This window comes from Scyliorhinus canicula, chromosome 11, assembly GCF_902713615.1.
Source record: "Scyliorhinus canicula chromosome 11, sScyCan1.1, whole genome shotgun sequence".
Classification (NCBI taxonomy): domain Eukaryota; kingdom Metazoa; phylum Chordata; class Chondrichthyes; order Carcharhiniformes; family Scyliorhinidae; genus Scyliorhinus; species Scyliorhinus canicula.
In genome coordinates, this window is record NC_052156.1 from 140,556,653 (window position 1) to 140,581,580 (window position 24,928).

General features: G+C 42.8%; 1 protein-coding gene across 4 annotated transcripts in view; it reads right to left on the reverse strand.

Annotated features, from left to right (window-relative positions):
* Nucleotides 1-10,348: 10,348 nt before the first annotated feature.
* The window catches only part of LOC119973425 (protein PHTF2-like), a 181,368-nt gene continuing 166,788 nt past the window's right edge, over nt 10,349-24,928 (reverse strand). For all 4 annotated transcript variants that reach the window (XM_038811528.1, XM_038811526.1, XM_038811525.1 and 1 more), the window contains 5 exons: nt 20,466-20,552; nt 16,506-16,661; nt 15,400-15,495; nt 13,367-13,492; nt 10,349-11,127 (listed from right to left, as the gene is read on the reverse strand). In XM_038811528.1, the coding sequence (XP_038667456.1) occupies nt 11,107-11,127; nt 13,367-13,492; nt 15,400-15,495; nt 16,506-16,661; nt 20,466-20,552 (486 nt within the window). In that variant the 3' untranslated portion in view covers nt 10,349-11,106. The remainder of the gene's footprint in view (nt 11,128-13,366; nt 13,493-15,399; nt 15,496-16,505; nt 16,662-20,465; nt 20,553-24,928) is intronic.

The window sequence follows — 24,928 nt, forward strand, 5'->3', positions numbered from 1 at the left end:
CAGCACGTTCATTTTGATCGTCTGTACCCTTCCGGCCAGGAAAAGAGGGGCCAAGTCCCTTATCTCTGGGTTGTTACCCGTGCCATGTGCTAGCGAAGTGAGAAATAAGGAGAGAGAGGAGTTGAACACGTGGTTACAGGGATAGTGCAGGATGAGGGTTTTGGTTTCCTGGATAATTGGGGCTCATTCTGGGGTAAGTGGGACCTCTACAAACAGGATGGTCTTCACCTGAACCAGAGGGGTACCAATATCTTGGGGGGGGGGAGATTTGCTAGTGCTCTTCGGGAGGGTTTAAACTAATTCAGCAGGGGCATGGGAACCTAAATTGTAGTCTCAGTGTACAGGATGTTGAGAGTAGTGAGGTCAGGGATAGGGTTAAAAGTTCGAAAGAGGGCACCGGCAAGCAAGACGCTGGTTTGAAGTGTGTCTACTTCAACGCCAGGAGCATCCGGAATAAGGTGGGTGAGCTTGCAGCATGGGTTGGTACCTGGGATCTCGATATTGTGGCGATTTTGGAGACATGGGTAGAGCAGGGACAGGAATGGTTGTTGCAGGTTCCAGGATTTAGATGTTTCTGTAAGAACAGAGAAGATGGTAAAAGAGGGGGGGGGGTGTGGCATTGTTAATCAAGGAAAGTATTACGGCGGTAGAAAGGACGTTTGAGGATTCGTCTACTGAGGTAGTATGGGCCGAGGTTAGGAACAGGAGAGGAGAGGTCACCCTGTTGGGAGTTGTCTATAGACCTCCGAATAGTTCCAGAGATGTAGAGGAAAGGATTGCAAAGGTGATTCTCGACAGGAGCGAGAGTAACAGGGTAGTTGTTATGGGGGACTTTAACTTTCCAAATATTGACTGGAAATACTATAGTTCGAGTACTATAGATGGGTCAGTTTTTGTACAGTGTGTGCAGGAGGGTTTTCTGACACAGTATGTAGACAGGCCAACAAGGGGCGAGGCCACATTGGATTTGGTACTGGGTAATGAACCCGGCCAGGTGTTAGATTTAGATGTAGGTGAGCACTTTGGTGATAGTGATCACAACTCGGTTATGTTTACTTTAGCAATGGGCAGGGATAGGTATATACCGCAAGGCAAGAATTATAGCTGGGGGAAAGGCAATTATGATGCTATTCGGCAAGATTTAGGATGTATAGGATGGGGAAGGAAACTGCAGGGGATGGGTACAATCGAAATGTGGAGCTTTTTCAAGGAATAGCTACTGCATGTCCTTGATAAGTATGTACCTGTCAGGCAGAGAGGAAGTAGTCGAGCAAGGGAACCGTGGTTTACTAAGGAAGTTGAAGCACTTGTCAAGAGGAAGAAGAAGGCTTATGTTAGGATGAGACATGAAGGCTCAGTTAGGGCACTTGAGAGTTACAAGTTAGCCAGGAAGGACCGAAAGGGAGAGTTAAGAAGAGCGAGGAGAGGACACGAAAAGTCGTTGGCGGATAGGATCAAGGAAAACCCTAAGGCTTTCTATAGGTATATCAAGAACAAAAGAATGACTAGAGTAAGTTTAGGGCCAATCAAGGATAGTAGTGGAAAGTTGTGTGTGGAATCAGAGGAGATAGGGGAAGCGTTAAATGGATATTTTTCGTCAGTGTTTACACTGGAAAAAGACAATGTTGTCGAGGAGAATATTCAGGTTCAGTCGACAAGGCTAGATGGAATTGGGGTTCAAAAGGAGGAGGTGTTAGCAATTTTGGAAAATGTCAAAATAGATAAGTCCCCTGGGCCAGATGGGATTTATCCTAGGATTCTCTGGGAAGCCAGGGAGGAGATTGCAGAGCCTTTGTCCTTGATCTTTGTGTCGTCTTTGTCGACAGGAATAGTGCCGGAAGACTGGAGGTTAGCAAATGTTGTCCCTTTGTTCAAGAAGGGGAGTAGAGACAACCCTGGTAATTATAGACCTGTGAGCCTTACTTCAGTTGTGGGTAAAATGTTGGAAAAGGTTATAAGAGATAGGGTTTATAATCATCTTGAAAAGAACAAGTTGATTAGCGATAGTCAACACGGTTTTGTGAAGGGTAGGTCATGCCTCACAAACCTTATTGAGTTTTTTGAGAAGGTGACCAAACAGGTGGATGAAGGTAAAGCGGTTGATGTAGTGTATATGGATTTCAGTAAGGCGTTTGATAAGGTTCCCCACGGTAGGCTATTGCAGAAAATAAGGAAGTATGGGATTGAAGGTGATTTAGCGGTTTGGATCAGTAATTGGCTAGCTGAAAGAAGACAGAGGGTGATGGTTGATGGCAAATGTTCATCCTGGAGTTCAGTTACTAGTGGTGTACCGCAAGGATCTGTTTTGGGGCCACTGCTGTTTGTCATTTTTATAAATGACCTGGAAGAGGGTGTGGAAGGATGGGTTAGTAAATTTGCAGATGACACGAAGGTCGGTGGAGTTGTGGATAGTGCTGAAGGATGTTATAGGATACAGAGGGACATAGATAAGCTGCAGAGCTGGGCTGAGAGGTGGCAGATGGAGTTTAATGCGGAAAAGAGTGAGGTGGTTCATTTTGGCAGGAGTAACAGGAATGCAGAGTACTGGGCTAATGGCAAGATTCTTGGTAGTGTAGATGAACAAAGAGATCTCGGCATCCAGGTACATAAATCCCTGAAAGTTGCCACCCAGGTTAATAGGGCTGTTAAGAAGGCATATGGTGTGCTAGCCTTTATCAGCAGGGGGATTGAGTTTCGGAGCCACAAGGTCATGCTGCAGCTGTATATAACTCTGGTGCGGCCACACCTGGAGTACTGCGTGCAGTTCTGGTCACCACATTATAGGAAGGATGTGGAAGCTTTGGAAAAGGTTCAGAGGAGATTTACTAGGATGTTGCCTGGTATGGTCCTCCAGCTGTGGGCCACATGGATCCCCAAATACCTGAACTTGGTTTGGGTCACTTTAAACGATAGTTCCTCCAGCTTCGCTCCTCCCTCTAGGGGGCTTACCGTTAAGATTTCACTCTTTCCCAGGTTGAATTTCAAACCTGGGAAGGTACTGAAATCCCTGAGGAGCCTGGTTACCTTCCCCATGTTGGCTAGGGGGTTCGACATGTAGAGGAACCGGTCATCCACACAGAGTAAGACTCCATGCTCTCTTCCCCCTCTTCGGATGCCCGTCCACCAATGCCGATCTGAGGGCGATAGCCAGCGGAACTGGAGTGGGGATAGTGGGCAACCTGCCTCGTTCCCCGATGCAGCTGAAAGTATTCAGAGCTGGTGGTGTTTGTCCATACACTCGCCTAGGAGCGCGGTACCCACGTGATGAATTTCTCTCCGAACTCAAATCGTTCAAGCACCTCCATGAGGTACCTCCATTCTACTCAATCAAAGGCTTTCTCAGCGTCCAAGGAGAGAATCACTTCTGGTGTCCTCTCCCCGGATAGGTTCATTACTGCATTCAGCAGGATTCTGATGTTTGCTGTTAGTTGTCTTCCATTAACAAACCCGATCTAATCTTCCACGATAACATCAGGCAGGCAGCTCTCCAATCGCCTCGCCTGAGCTCTCACTAGGATTTTCATATCTGTGTTTAGGAGTGAGATGGGTCTGTATGATCCACACTCTTTCGGGTCCTTATCTTTCTTGGGATCAGTGAGATTGAGGCCTGTGCCAGCGAGGGCAGCAGGGCCCCTTTCAACAGTGAGTCATTGGACAGGTGCGGGGCCAGCGCTGCTGAGAATTCTTTTGTAGAAGTCTGCCGGGAACCCATCTGGTCGCGGCGCTTTCCCTGATTGCATCGAGTTGATGTACTCCATGATTTCACCCAGCGGTGCTTCCAGCGCTTGTTTTTTCTTGTCCTTCCCCACTGCCGGTATGTCCGGCCTGTCGAGGAACTGTTCCATCCCCAAAGCCCCCTCTGGGGGCTCGGAGGTGTATAGCCCTCAGTGAAAATTTGTAAAGGCCTTATTGATCTTGTTTGGGTCAACTACCATCCTACCGTTACTGTCCCTGATCCGCACAATCTTGCAGTAGCCTGTTTTCTTAGCTGGCTTTGTCTCCATATTCGTAAAAGGCCTGGCAGAGAAGGTGGACTGCCGTCCATGTGGAGGGCAGGTCAGATTCCATCTGCAGCTTTGTCCTTTCTGCCAGCAATTCATGGTTGAGGCTGTGGAGTACCATCGATCCACCTCCAATACAGAGTCTATCAGCTACTGCTTGGTTTTCCTCTCCTTTCTGTCCCTAAAGGGCCCTTTAAGCTATAATTTCCCCATTGATCACCGCGTTCAGTGCCTCCCAGAAGGTGGAGGGTGCAAGCTCCCTATTCTGGTTGCAGGATACGTAATTGTTGATGGCTTGGGGTATTTTAGTGTTGAATTCCTTATCGGCGAGGAGAGCTGCATCCAGCCTCCTTGGGGGGGTGCATTGGGCCCATCCCTTCACCAACCACACGTCAATGTAGTGTGGCGCATGGTCGGAGATTACAATGGCAGAGTATTCCACCTTTGTTGTTCCTTGAAGCAACCTCTTCCCTAACACAAAAAAGTCTATCCTTGAGTAGGCCTTATGCACATGGGAGAAGGAAAATAATTTGTTTCTGGGGTGGTGGAACCTCCATGGGTCTACTATGCCCCCCCCCCGGACCTAGTGTCAAAACATGAGTGAAATATTTGTCCCATCCAGCCCTTCCTTACCTGCTGTCAGTCCCTCTCTCCGGTATGTTTCCTGTAGGAAGGCTGCATCCGCCCCCAGACTTTTAAGATGGTCGAGGACACTGGATCTCTTCACCGGCCTGTTAAAGCCCCTCATGTTCCATGTAACTATGCGATTGGTTGGGTGGGGGGGGGGGGGGGGTTTCTCCAGGTCTCTCGTCTTCGATTCCTGGGCCGCCAACCATCGCTCCATTTTGGCCATCGCCTCCCTCATGGGGGGCATCACCGTCTCCACTGCTGTCTTGATGGCTGCCAGGAGGTCCTTTTTCTGCTTCTCTCTGTGCCTCTGGAGCCCGATGGTGATAAAGCTCATGAGCTTGTCCATTAGCTCCTGGGTCTGCACTGAGACCTCCGTGGAGTCGACCCTTCCTGTTTCCGTGCCACCTCATGTGGCTGCTGTCTCCAAGGTCAAGGATTCCCTTTCCTTGTTTTTGTTGGCTTTCTTGTTGGGAGGCTGGCCCTTTCCCATTGTTCTTTCTTCGGCTTCCTCATCAGTTTGGTCTGCAGGGGTTAGGTCGGGGGGCAGGAGGGAGGAGGTTGTGGACAATTCTGGTGCCTGTTTTATGGGGTTAAAAGGTTGTTTTCGCTTTTTTTATACGGGAGCAACCACTCACTCCATGGGGGGCCAAGCCCTAACATTGAGGGGCTAGGCCTGCACCGGAGTGGTTGGCGCTCCGCCAGCTGGAGTGAAAGGCCTTTGGCACCATGCTAGCTGGGAGCATAAGCGGCTGCTGATGTCATCCCCACGCATGCGCAGGGGAGGGGGTCAATTCCCCCTCCGCCATGGTGAAGACTATGGCAAAGGCGGAAGGAAAAGAGTGCCCCCACGGCAGAGGCCCGCCTGCCGATTGGTGGACCCCGATCGCGGGCCAGGCCGTGGGGGCACCCCCCCGGGGCCAGATCGCCCCGCGATCAGCCCCCCCCCCCCCCCAGCTCCCGCCGGTAAGGTAGGTGGTTTGATCCACGCCGGCGGGAACAGCATGACAACGGCGGGACTTCGGCCCATCGCGGGCCGGAGAATCGCCCGGGGGTTGGGGGGGGCGCCGACCGGCACGGAGCGATTCCCGTCCCCGCCGAATCCCCGGTGCCGGAGAATTTGGGACACGGCGAGGGCGGGATAGACACCGGCCCCCGACGATTCCCAACCAGGCTGGGGATCGGAGAATCCCGCCCAGGATTCTTCCGCGGAATCTCACAAAGCACCAACCTCCCCGAGCAAATATGATTCAAATGCCGTCGCATTAGTTGCCCTCGGACCCAAACTTGTTAAAAGACTGGTCCCGTTTGACGGATGACAATTCAGGACGCCAGTGAGCACCATTGGTAAAGTTATGAACAGACACTGCATTGTAAGGTGCGAAGTGTTGGAGAGGTCGACGTCGAACTGGGCAAGTCCTTGCAGCTCTTGGTTATGGCGCACCTTCACGCCTATGTCTGGAAAGAGCAAACTAAATCAGGTACGAAGCTGACAACCCACGAGCATCTCAGCGGGGGCCACCTCAGTTACTGCATGTGGTGGTCCTGTACAAGACAAAAAATGTGCTAGCCTGGTGTCCATTGAGCCTGAAGTCTGTTTCTTTCGGCTCCGCTTATCTGTCCGCACCATTCTCTCTGCCAAGCCATTTGATGCCGAATCCCACAGTCCTTCATGAAAGTGGCAAACTCGTCACTCGTGAAAGAGGCCCTATTACCTGTTACGAGCATCTCCAGGATTCCGTGGCTCGATAAAGAAATGCACAATCTCTCGGCGGTCGTCTGGGAGGTGATCCATCTTGTGGACCGCCAACACTTGGAGCTGGCGTCCACCAGGACGAGAAAAAATCAAACTCAGGAATGGACGGGAGAAATCAGCATTCACATCAGCCCAAGGGTCACCCGGCCACTCCCAAGGGTGCCGCCGCAGGGTACTTCTGGTATCTTGACAGATGGAGCACTGTTGAGCCAATGGCTCTTTATCAGTGTCCAAACCCAGCCACCAGACATAACATCAAACCAACACCTTCATTTTGGGCACGCCAGGGTCCCCGCATTGGAGATCCCTGACCTTTCAACAGGCGCATCAACTGCAAAATAGTTTACTCCCCATCGACATTTAAGGGGCATCTTGATGAATATATGAATAGGTTGGAAATAGACAGATACGGATCCCAGAAGGTGTTTAGACAGGCATCATGATTGGCACAGGGTTGGAAGGCTGCAGGGCCTGTTCCAGTGCTGTATTATTCTTTGTTTCCCATTTAGAAAAGTCTATTCTCTATTCATCCTATCAAAGTGCATTACCTCATACCTTTCCACACAGTATTCCATCTGCCACTTCTTTGCCCACTCTCCTAGACTGTCCAAGTCCTTCTGCAGCCTCCCACTTCCTCAATACTACCTGTTCCTCTACGTATCTTTGTGCCATCTGCAAAACTTAACAATCTTCAGTTCCTCCTTCCAGATCGTTAATATATATTGTGAATAGTTGTGGTCCCAACACTGATCCCTGCGGAATACCACTAGTCACTGGTAGCCATCCTGAAAAAGACCCCTTTATCCACACACTCTGCCAATCCTCTATCCATGCCAGTCTTATACGGCATAGAACATAGAAAAATAGAACATTGAAAAATACAGCACAGAACAGGCCCTTCGGCCCACGATGTTGTGCCGAACCTTTGTCCTAGATTAATCATAGATTATCATAGAATTTACAGTGCAGGAGGCCATTCGGCCCATCGAGTCTGCACCGGCTCTTGGGAAGAGCACCTACCCAAGGTCAACACCTCCACCCTATCCCCATAACCCAGTAACCCCACCCAACACTAAGGGCAATTTTGGACACGAAGGGCAATTTATCATGGCCAATCCACCCAACCACATCTTTGGACTGTGGGAGGAAACCGGAGCCCACGCACATGGGGAGGATGTGCAGACTCCGCAGACAGTGGCCCAAGCCGGAATCGAACCTGGGACCTGGAGCTGTGAAGCAATTGTGCTATCCACAATGCTACCGTGCTGCCCTTAAGAACAAATTAATCTACACTCCATCATTTTACCGTAATCCATTTACCTATCCAATAACCGCTTGAAGGTCCCTAATGTTTCCGACTCAACTACTTCCACAGGCAGCGCATTCCATGCCCCCACTACTCTCTGGGTAAAGAACCTACCTCTGACATCCCCCCTATATCTTCCACCATTCACCTTAAATTTATGTCCCCTTGTAATGTTTTGTTCCACCCGGGGAAAAAGTCTCTGTCTACTCTATCTATTCCCCTGATCATCTTATAAACCTCTATCAAGTCGCCCTTCATCTTTCTCTGTTCCAATGAGAAAAGGCCTAGCACCCTCAACCTTTCCTCGTAAGACCTACTCTCCATTCCAGGCAACATCCTGGTAAATCTCCTTTGCAACTTTTCCAAAGCTTCCACATCCTTCCTAAAATGAGGCGACCAGAACTGCACACAGTACTCCAAATGTGGCCATACCAAGGTTTTGTACAGCTGCATCATCACCTCACAGCTCTTAAATTCAATCCCTCTGCTAATGAATGCTAGCACACCATAGGCCTTCTGCACAGCTCTTGTCAAAGGCTTTCTGGAAGTCCAAATAGATTACGTCCACTGGCTCTCTTTTGTCTAACCTCCTCGTTACCTCCTCAAATAATTCTAACAGATTTGTCAGGGACGACCTCCCCTTGACGAAGCTGTGCTCACTCAGTCCTATTTTACCATGCACTTCCAAGTACTCGGCAATCTATTTCTCAATAATGAACTCCAAAACCTTAGCCACAACCAAAGTCAGACTAACCGGCCTATAAATTCCAGTCTTCTGCTTCCCTCCCTTCTTAAACAGGGGTGTTATATTAGCTGCTTTCCAGTCCTTTGACATCTTGACTCCAGTGATTCCTGAAAGATCTCCACAATATCCTTAGCTATCTCCTTCAGAACCCTCGGAACCATCCGGTCCAAGTGATTTATCCACCTTTAGACCTTTCAGCTTCCCCAGTACGATCACCAGTAGTGATGGCCACTACAGTCGCCCCTCCCCCTGACTCTCTTGAAGTTCAGGTATGCCACTGGAGTCTTCCACTGTGAAGACTGATGCAAAGTACCTATTCAGTACCTCCTCCATTTCTTTGTTCCACATTACTACTTCTCCAGCCTCATTTTCCAGAGGTCCAAAATCCATTCTTGCCTCTCTCTTACCTTTTATATAATCTGAAAAAACTCTTGCAATCTTTTTATATTACTAACTAGCTTACACTCATATTTCATCTTCTCCCCCCATATTGTTTTTTTTCTTAGTTGTTCACTGCTTGCTTTTAAAGACTTCCCAATCCTCTGGCTTCCCAATATTCTTCACCACATTGTATGCTTTTGATTTTATGCTGTCCCCGACTTCCCTTGTCAGTCACGGTGGCCTTGTCCTCCCCTTTGCATGTTTCCTCCTCCTTGGGATGAATTTCTGTTGTGCCTCCTGAATAACACCTGCCATTGCTGTTGCACGACTTCTCTGCTAGACCCCCTTCCAATCAATCTGACCAGCTCCTCCCTCATGTCTTTTTGTAGTTATCTTTATTCAATTGTAAAACAGTTTCATCTGATTCCAGCTTCTCTCCCTCAAACTGCAGGATGGATTCTATCATATTGTGGTCACTGCCCCCGAAAAGTTCCTTCACCTTAAGTTCCCTAATCAAATCTGCCTCATTACACATCAGCAAATCTAGAATTGCCTGTTCCCTAGTGGGCTCTACCACAAGCTGCTCCAAAAAAAACATCTTGTAGACATTTCCTGGGTAGACATTTCTACCAACCCTATTTTCCTAGTCCATCTGCATACTGAAGTCCCAATTCTGCTTTTCTTACATGCCTTTTCTATCTCCTGATTTATTTTCTGCCCCACATTCCTGATACTGCCAGGGGGCCTGTACATAACTCCCATCAGGGTATTTTTTTTCTTTGTGATTCCACAACTCTACCCAGATTCTAAGCCTTCGGACCCTAGATTGATTTAATTTCATTTCTTAGTAACAAGGCAACCCGTGACCCTCTGTCCATCCTTTGATGAGGACACAAATCCCTGGATATTTCAATCCCAGCCCTGTCCCTTGAGCCACGTATCTGTGATGTCCACATCATAAAGGCACATTCCATGCAAAGTGATGGGTATGAATCATTATGTTGGAAACTATGAATACCACCTAGTACTGTCTAGAAATTAGTAATTTCTGCATGCGTTAATTTTTTTAAAGTACAGTTACATTGACATTTTTTGTTCACGCTCTCGGTTGTCTCAGTACTACACCTACTGAATTCCAATGGATATAGTGCACAGGCATAGAGTGCAACTGTATCTGTTGCCAATACTAGTGCCTGGCCTCCATAGCTCTTTATAACAATACACTCGAGACCAATGGAAGTGGAGCTGTAAATCATGCTCTGGTATTTGTGTTTATTTCACGAAATGTGCTTTGGATCAGTACATCTCAATTTCTTTCACAAAATGTATCTTAACAAAAAGTCAGCTTTGAATGAAGAGGTATCGATGCTTGTGTTCAGATTCAATAAATGCATTGACTTGCATCAAATATTAAAGTATTGCTAATATCCAATAAGTTATGAACCAGTTCCTATTTAAACCAGTTAGTACAAAAGTAGAATGAAAAAAGAAAAATATTCAAATATATAGAAAATAATAAACTTCAGACAGAATTCAAGAGAACTTAGTCACAGTATTTATTCCTTCAAAAGCAATGCCAGTCATACCACCTGTTGGTAAGAAACTCAGCACCAACCATAATTGTTTACCAGATCTAATTTTTACTATGAAATTCCTGTAATGACTTTGTATACCTAGTACAACTTTTCATTTCTATACTGCACTGAAAACAGAGTTTTAATGTTTTCAAAGGCATACAATGAAGTGTTTAGCTTCAGGTAATAGCTGTAAATAATAGTCTTATTACATCCATCAAAATGCAACAGCATCTAAATTAAAAACCAAAAAGTGTGTAGTGATCTCACAGCTGGTTTCACTTTCATACTAAAAAAAGTCACATCAGAAAGTGCAGATGCAGAGTTGTTGTGTTGCCAAGTCCATTGGTTGAATAAATACATTACTTGCTTGTTTTAAAGTTGTTTCTAGCAAAACACCTTCAACAATGGCAGGCATAAAGCTTTATTGCTGTAAATAGAATATATCAAAAGGCTTTGTTCTTTTTTTTTGACCTGCTACTAACATTTCCTTGATAAAAACTGACCACAAAATAATACTTGTAAATCAAAATAGATTGATAACTAAAAAACAAGTGCAAAAAAGTGAAACACGTAACAGATAAAATAAAATATAAATTGCACAAATGTTGTAGATGGTGAGCACTTTGATATGTCAGAAGTGGGGTAATCAGCTGTAGACGCAGATGCCTACATTAAGAAATTGTCCTACGTGGATATGATTCCATTCCAGCATCTCAGGATTTTATCTTCCAGAGCTAGGATTTAACAGAAATAATGAAGAATAAGTGTTTTTGAATACATTTTGTATCATACCTATCTTCTTACGTGGCCCAATTATCCTGAACTGTTTTTGATGATCCCGAACTGTTCTTGATGATAATAACTCCTCCCTAATAATGTTATTTGGAGTATTGCGTACAGTTCTGGTCGCCTCATTATAGGAAGGACGTGGAAGCTTTGGAACGGGTGCAGAGGAGATTTACCAGGATGTTGCCTGGTATGGAGGGAAAATCTTATGAGGAAAGGCTGATGGACTTGAGGTTGTTTTCGTTAGAGAGAAGAAGGTTAAGAGGTGACTTAATAGAGGCATACAAAATGATCAGAGGGTTAGATAGGGTGGACAGCGAGAGCCTTCTCCCGCGGATGGAGGTGGCTAGCACGAGGGGACATAGCCTTAAATTGAGGGGTAATAGATATAGGACAGAGGTCAGAGGTGGGTTTTTTACGCAAAGAGTGGTGAGGCCATGGAATGCCCTACCTGCAACAGTAGTGAACTCGCCAACATTGAGGGCATTTAAAAATTTATTGGATAAGCATATGGATGATAAGGGCATAGTGTAGGTTAGATGGCCTTTAGATTTTTTTTCCATGTCGGTGCAACATCGAGGGCCGAAGGGCCTGTACTGCGCTGTATCGTTCTATGTTCTATGTTCTATGTTATTGTTAAATTTGTAACAATACCACCAATATTATTAAGCAATATACTGTCTCCCATTTATACAATTTAATTTCTGCTTCTATGAAGTTCTTGGATTGAGTTTAAATTCCATCCCGCAGAGTAAAAAATAAAATTAACAGTAACTCCACCTTACAGCTAAAATTTTGTACACCGACATTTATATATTTAATTGAGTTAATACAATGGAAATTCCTCTTTGGTATGTGCTTCATACTGAAGACATTGTGAGATCTAAATAGGATATTAAATTCACAGGTAGAAAGTATACAATTACCTATTTAAATCCTAGTAAACAGTAAAACAACCAACTTCTGATACCAATTCAAATGAAGCTGAAATGCATTTGGATTTAATTTAGTCTTGGAATAAAGTGCTTCCTTAGATTTCAGTATTAGCTTCTGCTCAAATGAAGGAGTCCCAAGTTTCACACCATTTCTTACTTCACTAGCTGTTGTCCAGTAATTGAACTGATCCAAACTACAGGTAAATGGCACTAACTGTAATGGCTCAGGGCGTTGTGGAGTGGAACTTGAGACTTTCTTACATATGTGGTTGAATAGAAGCTGGCAGCCATTGAGACTGAGTTAGTGGTCTTTAGCTCAAATGAAATATTAGAGCTAACAGCAACTCAACACTTCATATATATGAGATTAATCTCAAAGGCAATGAGGGATGGACAATAAATGCTGGCTTAGCCAGCGAAGCCCAATTCCCTTGAATGAATAAAAAATCTCTGCATTAATGTGAAGACTACCTATAATTGTAATGTCAACTGTGAAAGGATTAAAAGCTATGCACAGGCATGAATTGTCTTTCACTGTTGACCATTCCACAACAGCCATTAGATTACGACTCATTAACTTTTTATGTTGTGTCTCAGGCAACTGGTCTCATCCTGAAACAAAATTGTGTTTCATTACTTAGACAGAAACATGACTTGTATGATTCATCAAAAAATTATGATTGGCGGTATTACAGAAAGTTATGTGATAACATTGCAAAAGCAATGGGAAGAAATTAGATTTCTGTCTCACCCTGCCCGCACAAATGCTTTCCAGTTCATTGATCAATTTCTCATCAAAATGCACAATTTTCTAACCTAAAGAATGACAGAAAACCAATCCTGGGAATCCGTCAATCACTAATCTGTGGCAAGAGCCTTATATTTCATGCCATGGCCCTTAATTTATTTAACTTTTCCTGCAGTAGCTTCTTCAGAGGAAACTGCATCTTTCTGACAAAGGAACAATGGTGCAGCAGCAGAAAGTCAGGATGTTGAAATGCATATATTATTCTACACTCACTATAATTCTATACTCATTATATTTCAACTAACTACACCACATCAAATTTAAAATGTTTAAATTGTAGGTGGGTTACAAAATACATATTGTTACAATTACATGACTCTTATCAATAAATCACGGAATTAAACCGGACACTCATTTGTTACACCACTAAAAATTATGGCCAACAGAAATTATATTCATTAGAGAAGATAAGCTGCTCCTCTGTCTTGGTCTAAAGAAACTAACCTTTAGATTAAAACCCAGCAGGTCACTAATAACGCCAGACACAGCCGAAAGGATCACAACCTGTGTGATATTGTATAGCAGCGGATTCATTGTCAGTCCATATAATCTAAAAGGGGTATCCAACTCCTAAATAAAATACATTTTTCGGCATTACAAAAAAGGATTTTTGAAACACACTTTTTAATATTAGAAAATATTGAAAGCATTGACTCAATAATTCATTATGAAACCTCACTAAACAGTGAGTATCATCGTAGACATTGTCTATCATGTATAAATTATAAATCTTTTTTTTTACTTCCTGACTACAAATCCTCATGAACTGTTGTTTTGGTCACATTTTCCTGCCAACTTTGCAATTCATCAATTTAATATTTATGATAAAACTGCTGACGTAAATCGGTAATGCTGTTTATTATACCATCCTGTTGTTGGTGGTGCTACAATACTTCAATATCTCTACGAATTCCAGCCTGTACTGCAGAAAAATGTCTCTTCTCTACTTCCCAAATTATTTGATAATCAGCTATTTGATCAGGGGGGAGGGGAGCAAAATTGTTTGCACTGTTGCCTCAGTGCCAGAGACACGGGTTCAATTCCGGCCTTGGGTCACTGTCTGTGTGGCGTTTGTACGTTCTCTCCCTGTCTATGTGGGTTTCCTCGGGGTGCTCCGGTTTCCTCCCACAGTCCAAAGATGTGCAGGTTAGGTGGATTGTCCATGACAAATTGCCCCTTAGCGTTCAGGGATGTGCAGGTTTGGTTATGGGGTTTACAGGGATGGGGCAGTGTTAATAAGGGAGTGGACATGGGTAGAGTGCTCATTCGAACAGTCGGTGCAGATTGAATGGGCCGAACGGCCTCCTTTTGGACGAGAGGCATTCTGTGATTCAATTTAAACTGCATACGTAAGATCGAAATACTAGTAAAAAAATAAAAACAGACATTAAAATACATGAATTACATCGGCATGCTGAAGTCCAATTATCCCATTTCTTCTAATCCCAGTTTCACTTGAAGACTACACTTGGTCTAGGCCCTAATGTGCAATGACACAGGAAATTGATTAGTATAGACTAAATTCATAAATTGAAAGCAAAACTCAAACACCAGGGCTTACATTAACTGAAGTTTTTCTATGGTGGTGCCTTGGTACAATTTTGTGTATCAGCATAATTTTGGCTAACTTGTGAATTTCTGAGGAAATGAAGTGCATAGAAGGAATTTCAACATGAGGAAGTGATTTTTGGGAAGCAGGGTCTTGAAAAATTTTGCAGCTTGCCATTGGATTTTGGAGCTTCTTGACCAGAGGGGAAGTGTGGAGGCATATCCTTAGCATTACCAGCAGTAGCAAAACTCATGGAGGCCATCTCAAGATCACATAGAAAACGTGAATGCTTTGGTAATGCGAATTAAGCAATGCAAATTGGAGCCAACAGTTTGAATTGTTGATAATTTGAATTAAGTGACTTTGCAGTGAGGGAGGTGGGTTCTCGGGGAATGGGAAGCAGATCAGGCAGAGCATCATTTCACTCTGGGTGAAGGAACCGGGTTTCCAGAGCAGAACTTCAGTTGGATTCAGGGTTCAAGCGGTGAATTTGGTCCAAGCAGATGGTGAATTTTACAAATAAAATTACAATAAGCATTGTTGCAGTAAACAAGGCATGCAGGGCATTGTTAGTGCTTAAAAATAATTTCTCGCTCATATACACTAAATGAAGCTGACTGTTGCCTGCTCTGTTGCTCACAATGACATAACGGAGTTGAACACAAGAACAGCGCATTTACAGCGCTGACAACAAACACAGCCTTATTGCTTAGCCCAGAGTGGCCGATAGTGGGCCTTCTACTTGAACCACTTCAATCTGTGTGGTGAAGGTGCTCCCACAATGTTATTAGTAGGGAGTTCCAGGATATTTCACATCTATACTATATTTCACGTGGTAAATTACCCATGTTTAGTCACAATCTGAAATTAGCATGCTATCAAATGTTGTCATGAGACAAGCAGGCCTTTTAATTTTATTACTATTTACCTTCAGCAACTTGGTTGCAAGCTTCAAAACATTGTTCACCAAGTTGAGTTCTTCTTTTTTGTTAGGTTTCTTTTCCATCTTCAAGTATAAATTAATCTAGTACAAGAGTAGAAGCATGCACAGGTAATGAAATAGTCATCTTAACTATAAGCTTATTTCCTATGTTGTTTGTCAATGTACACAATTAAAGCAGAAGACTGCTGTACATATTTCAAAATGATTTGCTGAGGGGAAACTAGTACAAGATATTATTGTGCTTTTACAACTGGCAACACGATGAAATTTAGATTAGTGCCTTTCATCTGAAGTTTTTAATTAATCCCAATCCCCACCACACTGGAAACTGTTTTGTAAGGCAACCCGAAATAGTACTAGCCACAAATATGCTATTGTATTAACTGAGGTTACATTTAATATAAAGCTTTAAAATTAATTTTGGCTACAATATACCAAAAACCTTTATCACAAGGCTAGCTAATTCTAGTCTGATTATTACTAATAGTGAATCAAATTTAGTTGTTGTTTCAACTCAAAACCAAAAAGTAAAAGATGCCTAGAAGTATGTAATTAAAATGCACCCAACATCAAAAATTGCAGCAAACATTTAAGACACTCAAATGTGATGGGTCGTACAGTGGGACAAGGTTCGAATAGCTGAATGACATTTCTTCATCTTTGGCCTTTCTTGTTTTTCCACAAGCACTTTTACACTTTTTTGTCTCGGCACAAAAGCTTTTTAATGCTTCTCGAATCTCAAATTCTTTGGTTCAACACAGGTTAATGGCTCTTTACACCCAAACTGTGAGATCTACATTTTTCCACCTCCTCAAAATGCCATTGAAACTAGATTATCCAGAACATGGTATCTACAGATATTAAACTGGGAGCTAAATAGCAAACAGGAACAATCAAAAGAGATTAGCCAAAATCTTACATCCTCATTTGTGGCTGGGATTTTCTGGTGTTGAGAGCAAATGGAGCTTTGGCTGGAATGCAAAATTTTCCATTATTGCTCACAACGGATCCCGGCACAGATTAGACTGGAGAATCCCACCAACCAATATTTTCATATTCTCTAAGCAACAGAAGAACATTTAGTTTATTACCTGCTCTGTCAGCAAAATAGAGGTGTTGCTGTACTTGTTGTTTGTCTCAGATCCTAGCATGACAAATCTCAGGAGATATAATGTTAATGAGATACACCAGATCACTAGCTCCCAATTATAGTGAAAATCAAGGAATGTCTCATGGATATGAAGCAGCTACAAAAAAGAAAAAATCTGATTAAATCAAAAGTGATGGTTTTCTTGGATTTCATAACTGAGCAGGAGGTCCATTCCAGTGTAAAGTTACATTTAAGCATTGTTCAGGGCACCCATTAGATCACTTCAGCATTTAATTGAATCTTTCAAATATTATTCTCTCCTATTAAAAAATGATAGCTGAGGAAGCAAATCTCTGAGAATATATGTACTCTCATTTGGGCACTAAGGGGCAATTTAGCATAGTCAATCCACCTAACCTGCACATCTTTAGACTGTGGGAGGAAACCAGAGCACCCAGAGGAAACCCACACAGACACGAGGAATATATGCACACTCCATATTACTCCCTGCTGGTAACTAGAACAGGAGTTACAGTTTACAGTAAACTCCAATCTCATCAGCTACATGTCTCACTCTTTAGCTATTGATCTCAGAGTTCAACTGCAGTCACATTTACACTCATGTATCTTACATGATCATTATTAAAGATGATAGATATTCCTCATCAGTTGATTTACCAATGCACAGGAATTGCACGTCCATTTATCAATATTTTCCTGCCAACCTGCACCTTTATTTTATACGTGCTCTCCTTATTAGTAGCATCCTCTTGGGAATCACCTTGGTGCAGGAGGGGATCCAACAGTCATAGAATTTTCAGTGCAGAAGGAGGCAAATCGGCCCATTGAGTCTACAATGGCCCTTGAAAGAGTACCCTTAAAGGCCCATGCCTTCACCCCATCCCCGTAACCCAATAGCACCACCTAGTCTTTTTGGGCACTAAGGGGCAATTTAGCATAGTCAATCCACCTAACCTGCACATCTTTGGACTGTGGGAGGAAACCGGAGCACCCGGAGGAAACCCACACTGAAACCCTGGAGCTGTGAGGCAGCAGTGCCACCCCATTTTGTGCTTGCACCAATGTTGCTCAATGCAACTTATGAAGCCACTGCTTCTTCAGGGCAACAAGTTCACAAAGTTAACTTTTCAGGTGAGGTATTACTGTCTACAGTTCAGCAAAGGAAGATCCAGCTTTTTGGTACCATGACGGTGCCATGAAAGCTAGAATCCATTCTGGGGATGGCTTTGGCAGTGAGCACCACCTTTAGCAACTCCACATGACTATTCAATACACAAGATTCAATTGGTCTCTGCAGGCAAATAGCAGACAGTAACATTTTGTAACATATATTTTAGTAAACATGTTTCTTAATGGCAGTCAACATGCTTTCATTGCATCATATATCATCCACAATTCATCACTTTTGTGTAAAAGGTACAATAGCCTTCACATGCCCTTGTGCAATTTTCCTTTACTCAGCTGAACACTGAATAGCAGTGAAGAATTATATGATAAATAGTCCCTTGTTTTCCCCTTTGAGGAATGTTCTCCATTAAGATTAACCTGAATCACACTCTGTTAGATCTGGTTCTGAGTAAATGTCAGCAAGCATTTTGGGATGCATTACTGCAATATGATTTAAAGATCCACTAAAGGGGAAAAGTCAGTTCAAAACCAGAATAACAGATTAGATTAGGGCGGGTTTTAGATGAGGAGCAATCTAGCTGAATTGAGGTTAAGTGAAAGGAAACATTGGCACACAGTATTTAAGAGCAACATTTTGATATTTTCAAAAGATATTGCAACATACAAAAAAAGTATAGTTCATGAAAAATGTAAAATAGCAGAAGGCTTGGGATAAGACGAATAAAAAAAGTTTGAAACCAGCCTATAGGAACTAGATAAATAAAAGTGAAAAAGGAAGCAGAAGATTAGAAAAAAATGGAAGTAGGTTAAGAAGACGATAAGGAAAGTCAAGAGGGAAACCTGCCTGTGTATCTTTTACAGTCACAGCACATAAACAGTTAAATATTCACAGAATTGGCAAGCATATCTTTTTTATAAAAAGTACTTGTGGTCAAACAAGGAATGGGAAAAGAGGGGAGCCATTCTACCCCTCATCACCAGATCAGAACACAGTAAAGTAAGAACGATGATTTTCAAAAGAATTACATGGACTGCACTACCATTTACCAAAAAATGCCAAAAAGGAGATGGATCTCAAAATTATTTAGAGCAAGACGAGCAATAAAATTTTAATGAATTATTACACTAAAGGAAAATAAAGTGCTAGGATTCAATCGGACACATCATTAAATCCTGAGGGAGATAAAGGAGGAAATTGCTGAGGTGCTAAAAATTATATCTCACGGTTCTATTAAGTATGGATATGCGCTGGGGACAGGCAGCTGAAAAGGGAGACAAAACGAATTCAGATCATCAGTAGTCCCTAATTTTCCCTACTAAATTCTATTGCCACTAATTAAGGATGAAATGATCATATATCTTGATAAAGAGATGTTAGAACCTTATGGAGTTTTCTGTTGAGGTAACAGGGAGGGTTGGTGAGGGTAATGCAGCTAATGTCATACACGCAGACGTCCAAAAACCATGTGATAAAATGTTACATAACAAACTAGTCAGCAAAGTTCAGGCACATTGAATAAAAGAGACCATGACACTATCAATATGAAGTTGGCTGAATGACAGAAAATAGAGTGTGGTGCTAACTGTTTTTTCTATGGACTGGAAGGAGGTTTGCAGGAATCAGTACTGAGATTACTGTTTCTCTTGATATATATTAACAACTTGGATATATAGGGCACAATTTAAACATTTGCAGATAACACAAAACTTACAAGTACTGGGACGATTGTAAGGAGGGTAGTGATGTACTCCAGTAGATACAAACAGTCTATTGGGATGATGGCCAAATGGCAATTTAATGCATAGAAATGTAAATGTGATAGGTTTTGGTAAGAAGGGCAAGCAATATGAATTAAATTATATAATTCTAAGAGGGTACGGAGACAAACAGCAGAAACAGTAATTAAGGATGTATGTGCACAAATTATTGAAGGTAGTAGGGCAAATTGAGAAAGGCATTCAGGATCCTGGGTTTTATAAATCAAGGCTTAGAAAAGGTAGCTATGATGCAAATTTATAAAATGCAAATTCGGCCTCAACTGGAATATTGTGCTCAATTCTAGCACAAAGGAAGTGAAGGCTTTAGACAGCGTGCAGAAAAGATTTACAACAATAATCCCAAGAATGAAAGACTTCAGCTACAAGAATATATTTGAAAATCTGGGGTTGTTCTCCTTAGAGAAGAGGAGGTTGAGAGGCGATTAGGTAGACAAGTTCAAAATCATGAAAGGTCTAGACAGAGCAAATAAAGAGAAACGGATTCCTTCGGCAGAGGGGTCCAGAGCCAGAGGACACAGAATCAAGGTGACTGGCAAAAGAACCAAAGGCAATATATGATTAGGATCTGGAATGCCTTGCCTGAGAGGGTGATGGAAGCAGGTTTTAACTGGCTTTCAAAAGGGAATTGGGTAAGAACCTGATGATTTTAAAAGTTGCAAGGGTACATCAGGGGATTGGGACGATCCGACTGAACATCCCACTTCCAGACACCGAAATTCAGGGATTGAATAGGCTGACTGTTAAAATGGCTGAGCAAAGTATGTAATCTTCCTCTAGATATATGATTTCCTCTTTTGTTTATCCTCTGCTGCTTTCCTGGTCAATAACTGGAGAAATGAAATTCTGACCTTTTCACAAGTTTCCTGATCCTCTCTCCTTGTCCAGGAGTTTAATAGCAACAACTAGTAATTACTTGACCTCAATTTAAAAAAATGTTTCAGCTATGAGCAACGGGTGAGAGAACAAAAGGTAATTGAACAATTAAAATGTTTTAGTTAGTGAAATTGTATCTAATATCCTAACATAAGCTTACCTGTGCACAGCAAATAAATACCACAGACAGAGTCAACAGGAATGCAGATGAAACAATTACATCTACTGATCGCTGTGGGCCTCGTCTCTGTCAGGAGGAATTAATAAATGAATTAGTACTTCAAATATACATGAACAAAAATAACTTAAATGATTTGTACACTTTACATGCAAGAAAAGCAATGGGCATGATCGAACAGCCACGCTGCGCTCGAAAAGCAGCGCGACGTAACCGATAGAAGCCGGGAGACCCCACTCCCGGGATCCATCCAGCTCGCAACACCTCACAAGATCTAACGCAATCTTGTGAGATGTTGTGATGTAAATCCTGCCCATTGTGGACGGGATCACATTTTGGCAAATCTGCATATTAGAGTGAGACTGTAATATGCAGTTCACTGTAACTTGCAGTTTCCCAAGGCACCCAAGGTATTGGGCTCTATCCCCTTTGCCTCGGGACCTCGGGTGAGCGCCGTTCAGTACTGGTCTCCACAAATGGGGACTAGATGGAATAGCACTCGTGGGGATCGCCCAAGGGATCAGAGGCCCACAGGTGTATGCCAGGTGGGCAGAGTGGTATCCTGGCACTGTTAGTGCCATGCAGGCATCTTCGCAGTGCCAGCCTGGCATCCTGGCAGTGTCACCAGGGTGTTCTGGAGGGTCGGGGGTCACGTCAGGGGCTCCCGATCTCTCGCTACACCGAGCGGTTCCGGCGAGCAGATGTGTGGCCTCGTCTGTGCATTCCCCTCTGAGGTCCCTTATCTAACCCGAGTGATGTTTAATAGCGTGACGCAGTTAAACGCGTTCGCTATGGGACTTTGTTCCCATTTAATTAAATCGCACCCAATATTTGTGGATATTTCAAATATATACAATAAACAATCCACAAATAATGTGCAGAAACTAGAAGATGCATTAAAAATATTTGTAAATTATGAGCTGGAAAATGGATCAATAGTCCTTATTTACATACAACACCTTCCAGTAAAGGATGTTGGTACTTGTTTATAATTTAAAAATGGAAGGAAAGGCCTAGCATGGAAATTCAAAATGCTGAGTGAAAATGGATACAGCAACAAAGTAACAGTAAAATGAATTAAAGCAATTCTACAAATAAAAGGTTAGCAGTAAAAGCACATTATGGTTGAGAATGAAGGGGTAATCTATGAAGAGTGCCAGAAAAAGACTTGTAGAAAATACTGACTGAATTAGAAGTACACAATATTGCACATAATAGGATTCTAATTACACATTACAAACATTTAAATGTTCTCAATTTACAACAGGTATTTGTTGCTTTTATAGTAATAGTTTTCCCAAAGTTCCAAAATAATAAAACCTATTACATCAATCCAACAGTTTTGTTGCATGTAACTTGTCTGACAACAATACTCACTGCCCTACCATCAGAACTATTCAAATTTTAAACATTAAACATGCCTTAACCTGCAGTCTCTCCTCTACTGGTGGAATGGCAACACTAAGTACCATATACAGGATGTACTGCAGAAACTCACCAACCCGCCTTCGACAGCACCTGCCAAGACTGCAACTTCTACCAAGACTGCAACTTCTACCAAGACTGCAACTTCTACCAAGACTGCAACTTCTACCACCTAGAAAGGCAGCAGGTGCACGTAGACACCACCATCTGAAAGCTACCCTCCAAGTCACACACCTTCATGACTTGGAATGATGCCCCCATTCCTTCACTGTCACTCAATAAAAATCCTGGAAATCCCTCCTTAACAAAATTGTGGGTGTATCTAGACCTGATAGACTGCAGCTGTTCAAGACAACAGCTCACCACCATCTTAAGAGTATTAAAGATGGGAAATAAATGCTGGCATACCTCAGGTGGCCCTCACCCCAGGAACAAATGTTTTTTTGAAGTCATTATTTTGAAAGCTGAAACCATGAGAGACTTCAATATAGTTTTATAATGAGAAAAACTTGGATTTATGTAGTACCTTTCATGACATCCCAAACGCTTATAGACAGGATGGTAGCCAAATTGTATCCAAGCTCCCACAAATACCAATGTAATAATAACGAGATAATCTGTTTGTGTTGTTGATTCAGATATGAATATTGGGCACCAGGAACAACTCCCCATCTCTTCTTAGAAATAGTGCGGAATATTTTACATTTACCGGAGAATGAATGAAGTGAATGACAGAACCTCCTGACAGTGCAGTACTCCCTCAGTATTGTACTGGAGTATCAATTTCTGATTTTTTTTATGCTCAAGTCCTGGAGTGGAGACTTGAAGTCACAACCTGCTGGTTCAGAGGTGAGTGCTACCAACTGAGCCACAGTTGATATATACAGGTCTCTGTTTAATTTGATTTTCTTCATGACACCTACAAGCTTTAAGAAGCTGCTGTGGTGAAATTTGCCAGTATGTGTATGCTAGTGTAATGTTAAATGTATACATAAAACCAACCTATCAGTTTTGTGAATTTTCTGTTCACCGGGTAATTTACTCTAGTTTAGCAATACACAAGTTTATTGCAGACACATTTCTAGTTACATATGCTTATGTGTATATAGATTGCACGAAGCACTTTTGTATTTACAACATACTTTAATTTTATAATATGTGCTATTGGATTCATAGCTTGCTTCACAAAAATACTACACTTAAAGCCAATATTCCCAAGTTATTCTGCTGTAAAGTGTACTCCAATGATATTAATAATAATAGCTTATTGTCACAAGTAGGCTTCAATGAAGTTCTGTGAAAAGCCCTTAGTCGCCACATTCCGGCGCCTGTTCGGGGAGGCCGGTACGGGAATTGAACCTGCACTGCTGCCATTGTTCTGCATTACAAGCCAGCTGTTTAGCCCACTGTGCTAAACCTGCCCCTATATTACAACATTGATATGTTTACTTCTTTATTTCCTTCTAAGTTACTTAAAGTCCCTGAATACTAGCTAGTTCATTGCATTGTTATGCACAATTTGAATTGAGAAATTTCTGAATGTTTTGGCATAAAACATATGGATTGTTGTACTGTGATTCAACCAAGTAATTTAAAAGGCTTTTAAGCAATTTTTTTTTTAAACTCGTCCGTGGGACATGGGCATTGCTGACTGGGCGCCAGCATTTATTGCCCATCCCTTAGGGCACTTAAGAGTCAACCACATTGATAGAATTTACAGTGCAGAAGGAGGCCATTCAGCTTATCGAGTCTGCACCGGCCCTTGGAAAGAGCACCCTAACCAAGCCCACACCTCCACCCCATCCCTGTAACCCAGTAACCACACCCAACTTTTCTTTTTGGACACTAAGGGCAATTTAACATGGCCAATCCACCTAACCTGCATGCCTTTGGACTGTGGGAGGAAACCGGAGCACCTGGAGGAAACCCACGCAGACACAGGGAGAACGTGCAGACTCTGCACATACAGTGACCCAAGCCGGGAATGAACCTGGGACCCTGGAGCTGTGAAGCAACTGTGCTAACCAATATGCTACCATGCTGCCCATTGCTGTGGATCTGTAGTTACATGTAGGTCAAACCAGGTAAGGATGACAGATTTCCTTCCCTACAGGACATTAGTGAACCAGATAGGTTTTTATGACAATTGCCAATGGTTCATGGTCACCTTTTAGACTTTTAATTCCACATGGTGGGATTCGAACCCGGGTCTCCAGAGTGAGACTCTGGGTCTCTGAATTATTAGTCCAGCGGTAATACCGCTATGCCACTGCCCCCCTATTGTATCACTACTTATACTGTGATTTTGTGTAGGGCACATACACAAACAGACTTTTGAGATAAGGCATTAATGCATTTAAATGCTGCATTTTGCAATAAGAGCATCATAAATAAGAGGAGTAGACCATATGGTCCCATCAAGCCTACACCGCCATTCAACATGGTCAGGGCTGCAAATATGCCCCCATGTCTTTCTCCCTGTGTCTGGATTTCCTACTGGTGTTCCGGTTTCCTTCCACAGTCCAAAGATGTACAGGTTAGGTGGATTGGCCATGCTAAATTTCCCCTTAGTGTCCAAAAGGTTAGGTCGGGTTACAAGGATGGAGTGGAGGCGTGGGCGTAGGTGGGGTGCTCTTTCCAAGAGCCGATGCAGACTTGATAGGCCGAATTGCCTCCTTCTGCACTGTAAATTCTATGATTCCATGATTTCCTGATAATTATTCAGGTAAGTAAGTTTGAACTGTCCAAACTAGTCAGTCGTTTTTGGAAAGTCTTGGGGAGCAGGGAAATTGCTCATCCAAGATTCAAACGTTCTGGGCTAGTCACCAGAATAATTGTTTGAGACTTTCCACAAGTTCTTGAGGTGCATCTTAGATAGGTGGCGAAGGCTATGTTCAGTCTCCAACAATCTGGAGACTGGAAGATCTGGGCCACTGGATTAATTTTTCTACATACATTACTAGGTATGCCAATGATTTGCTTGTACAAAAGTTTCACTTACACCATTGAAAAATTTGGTT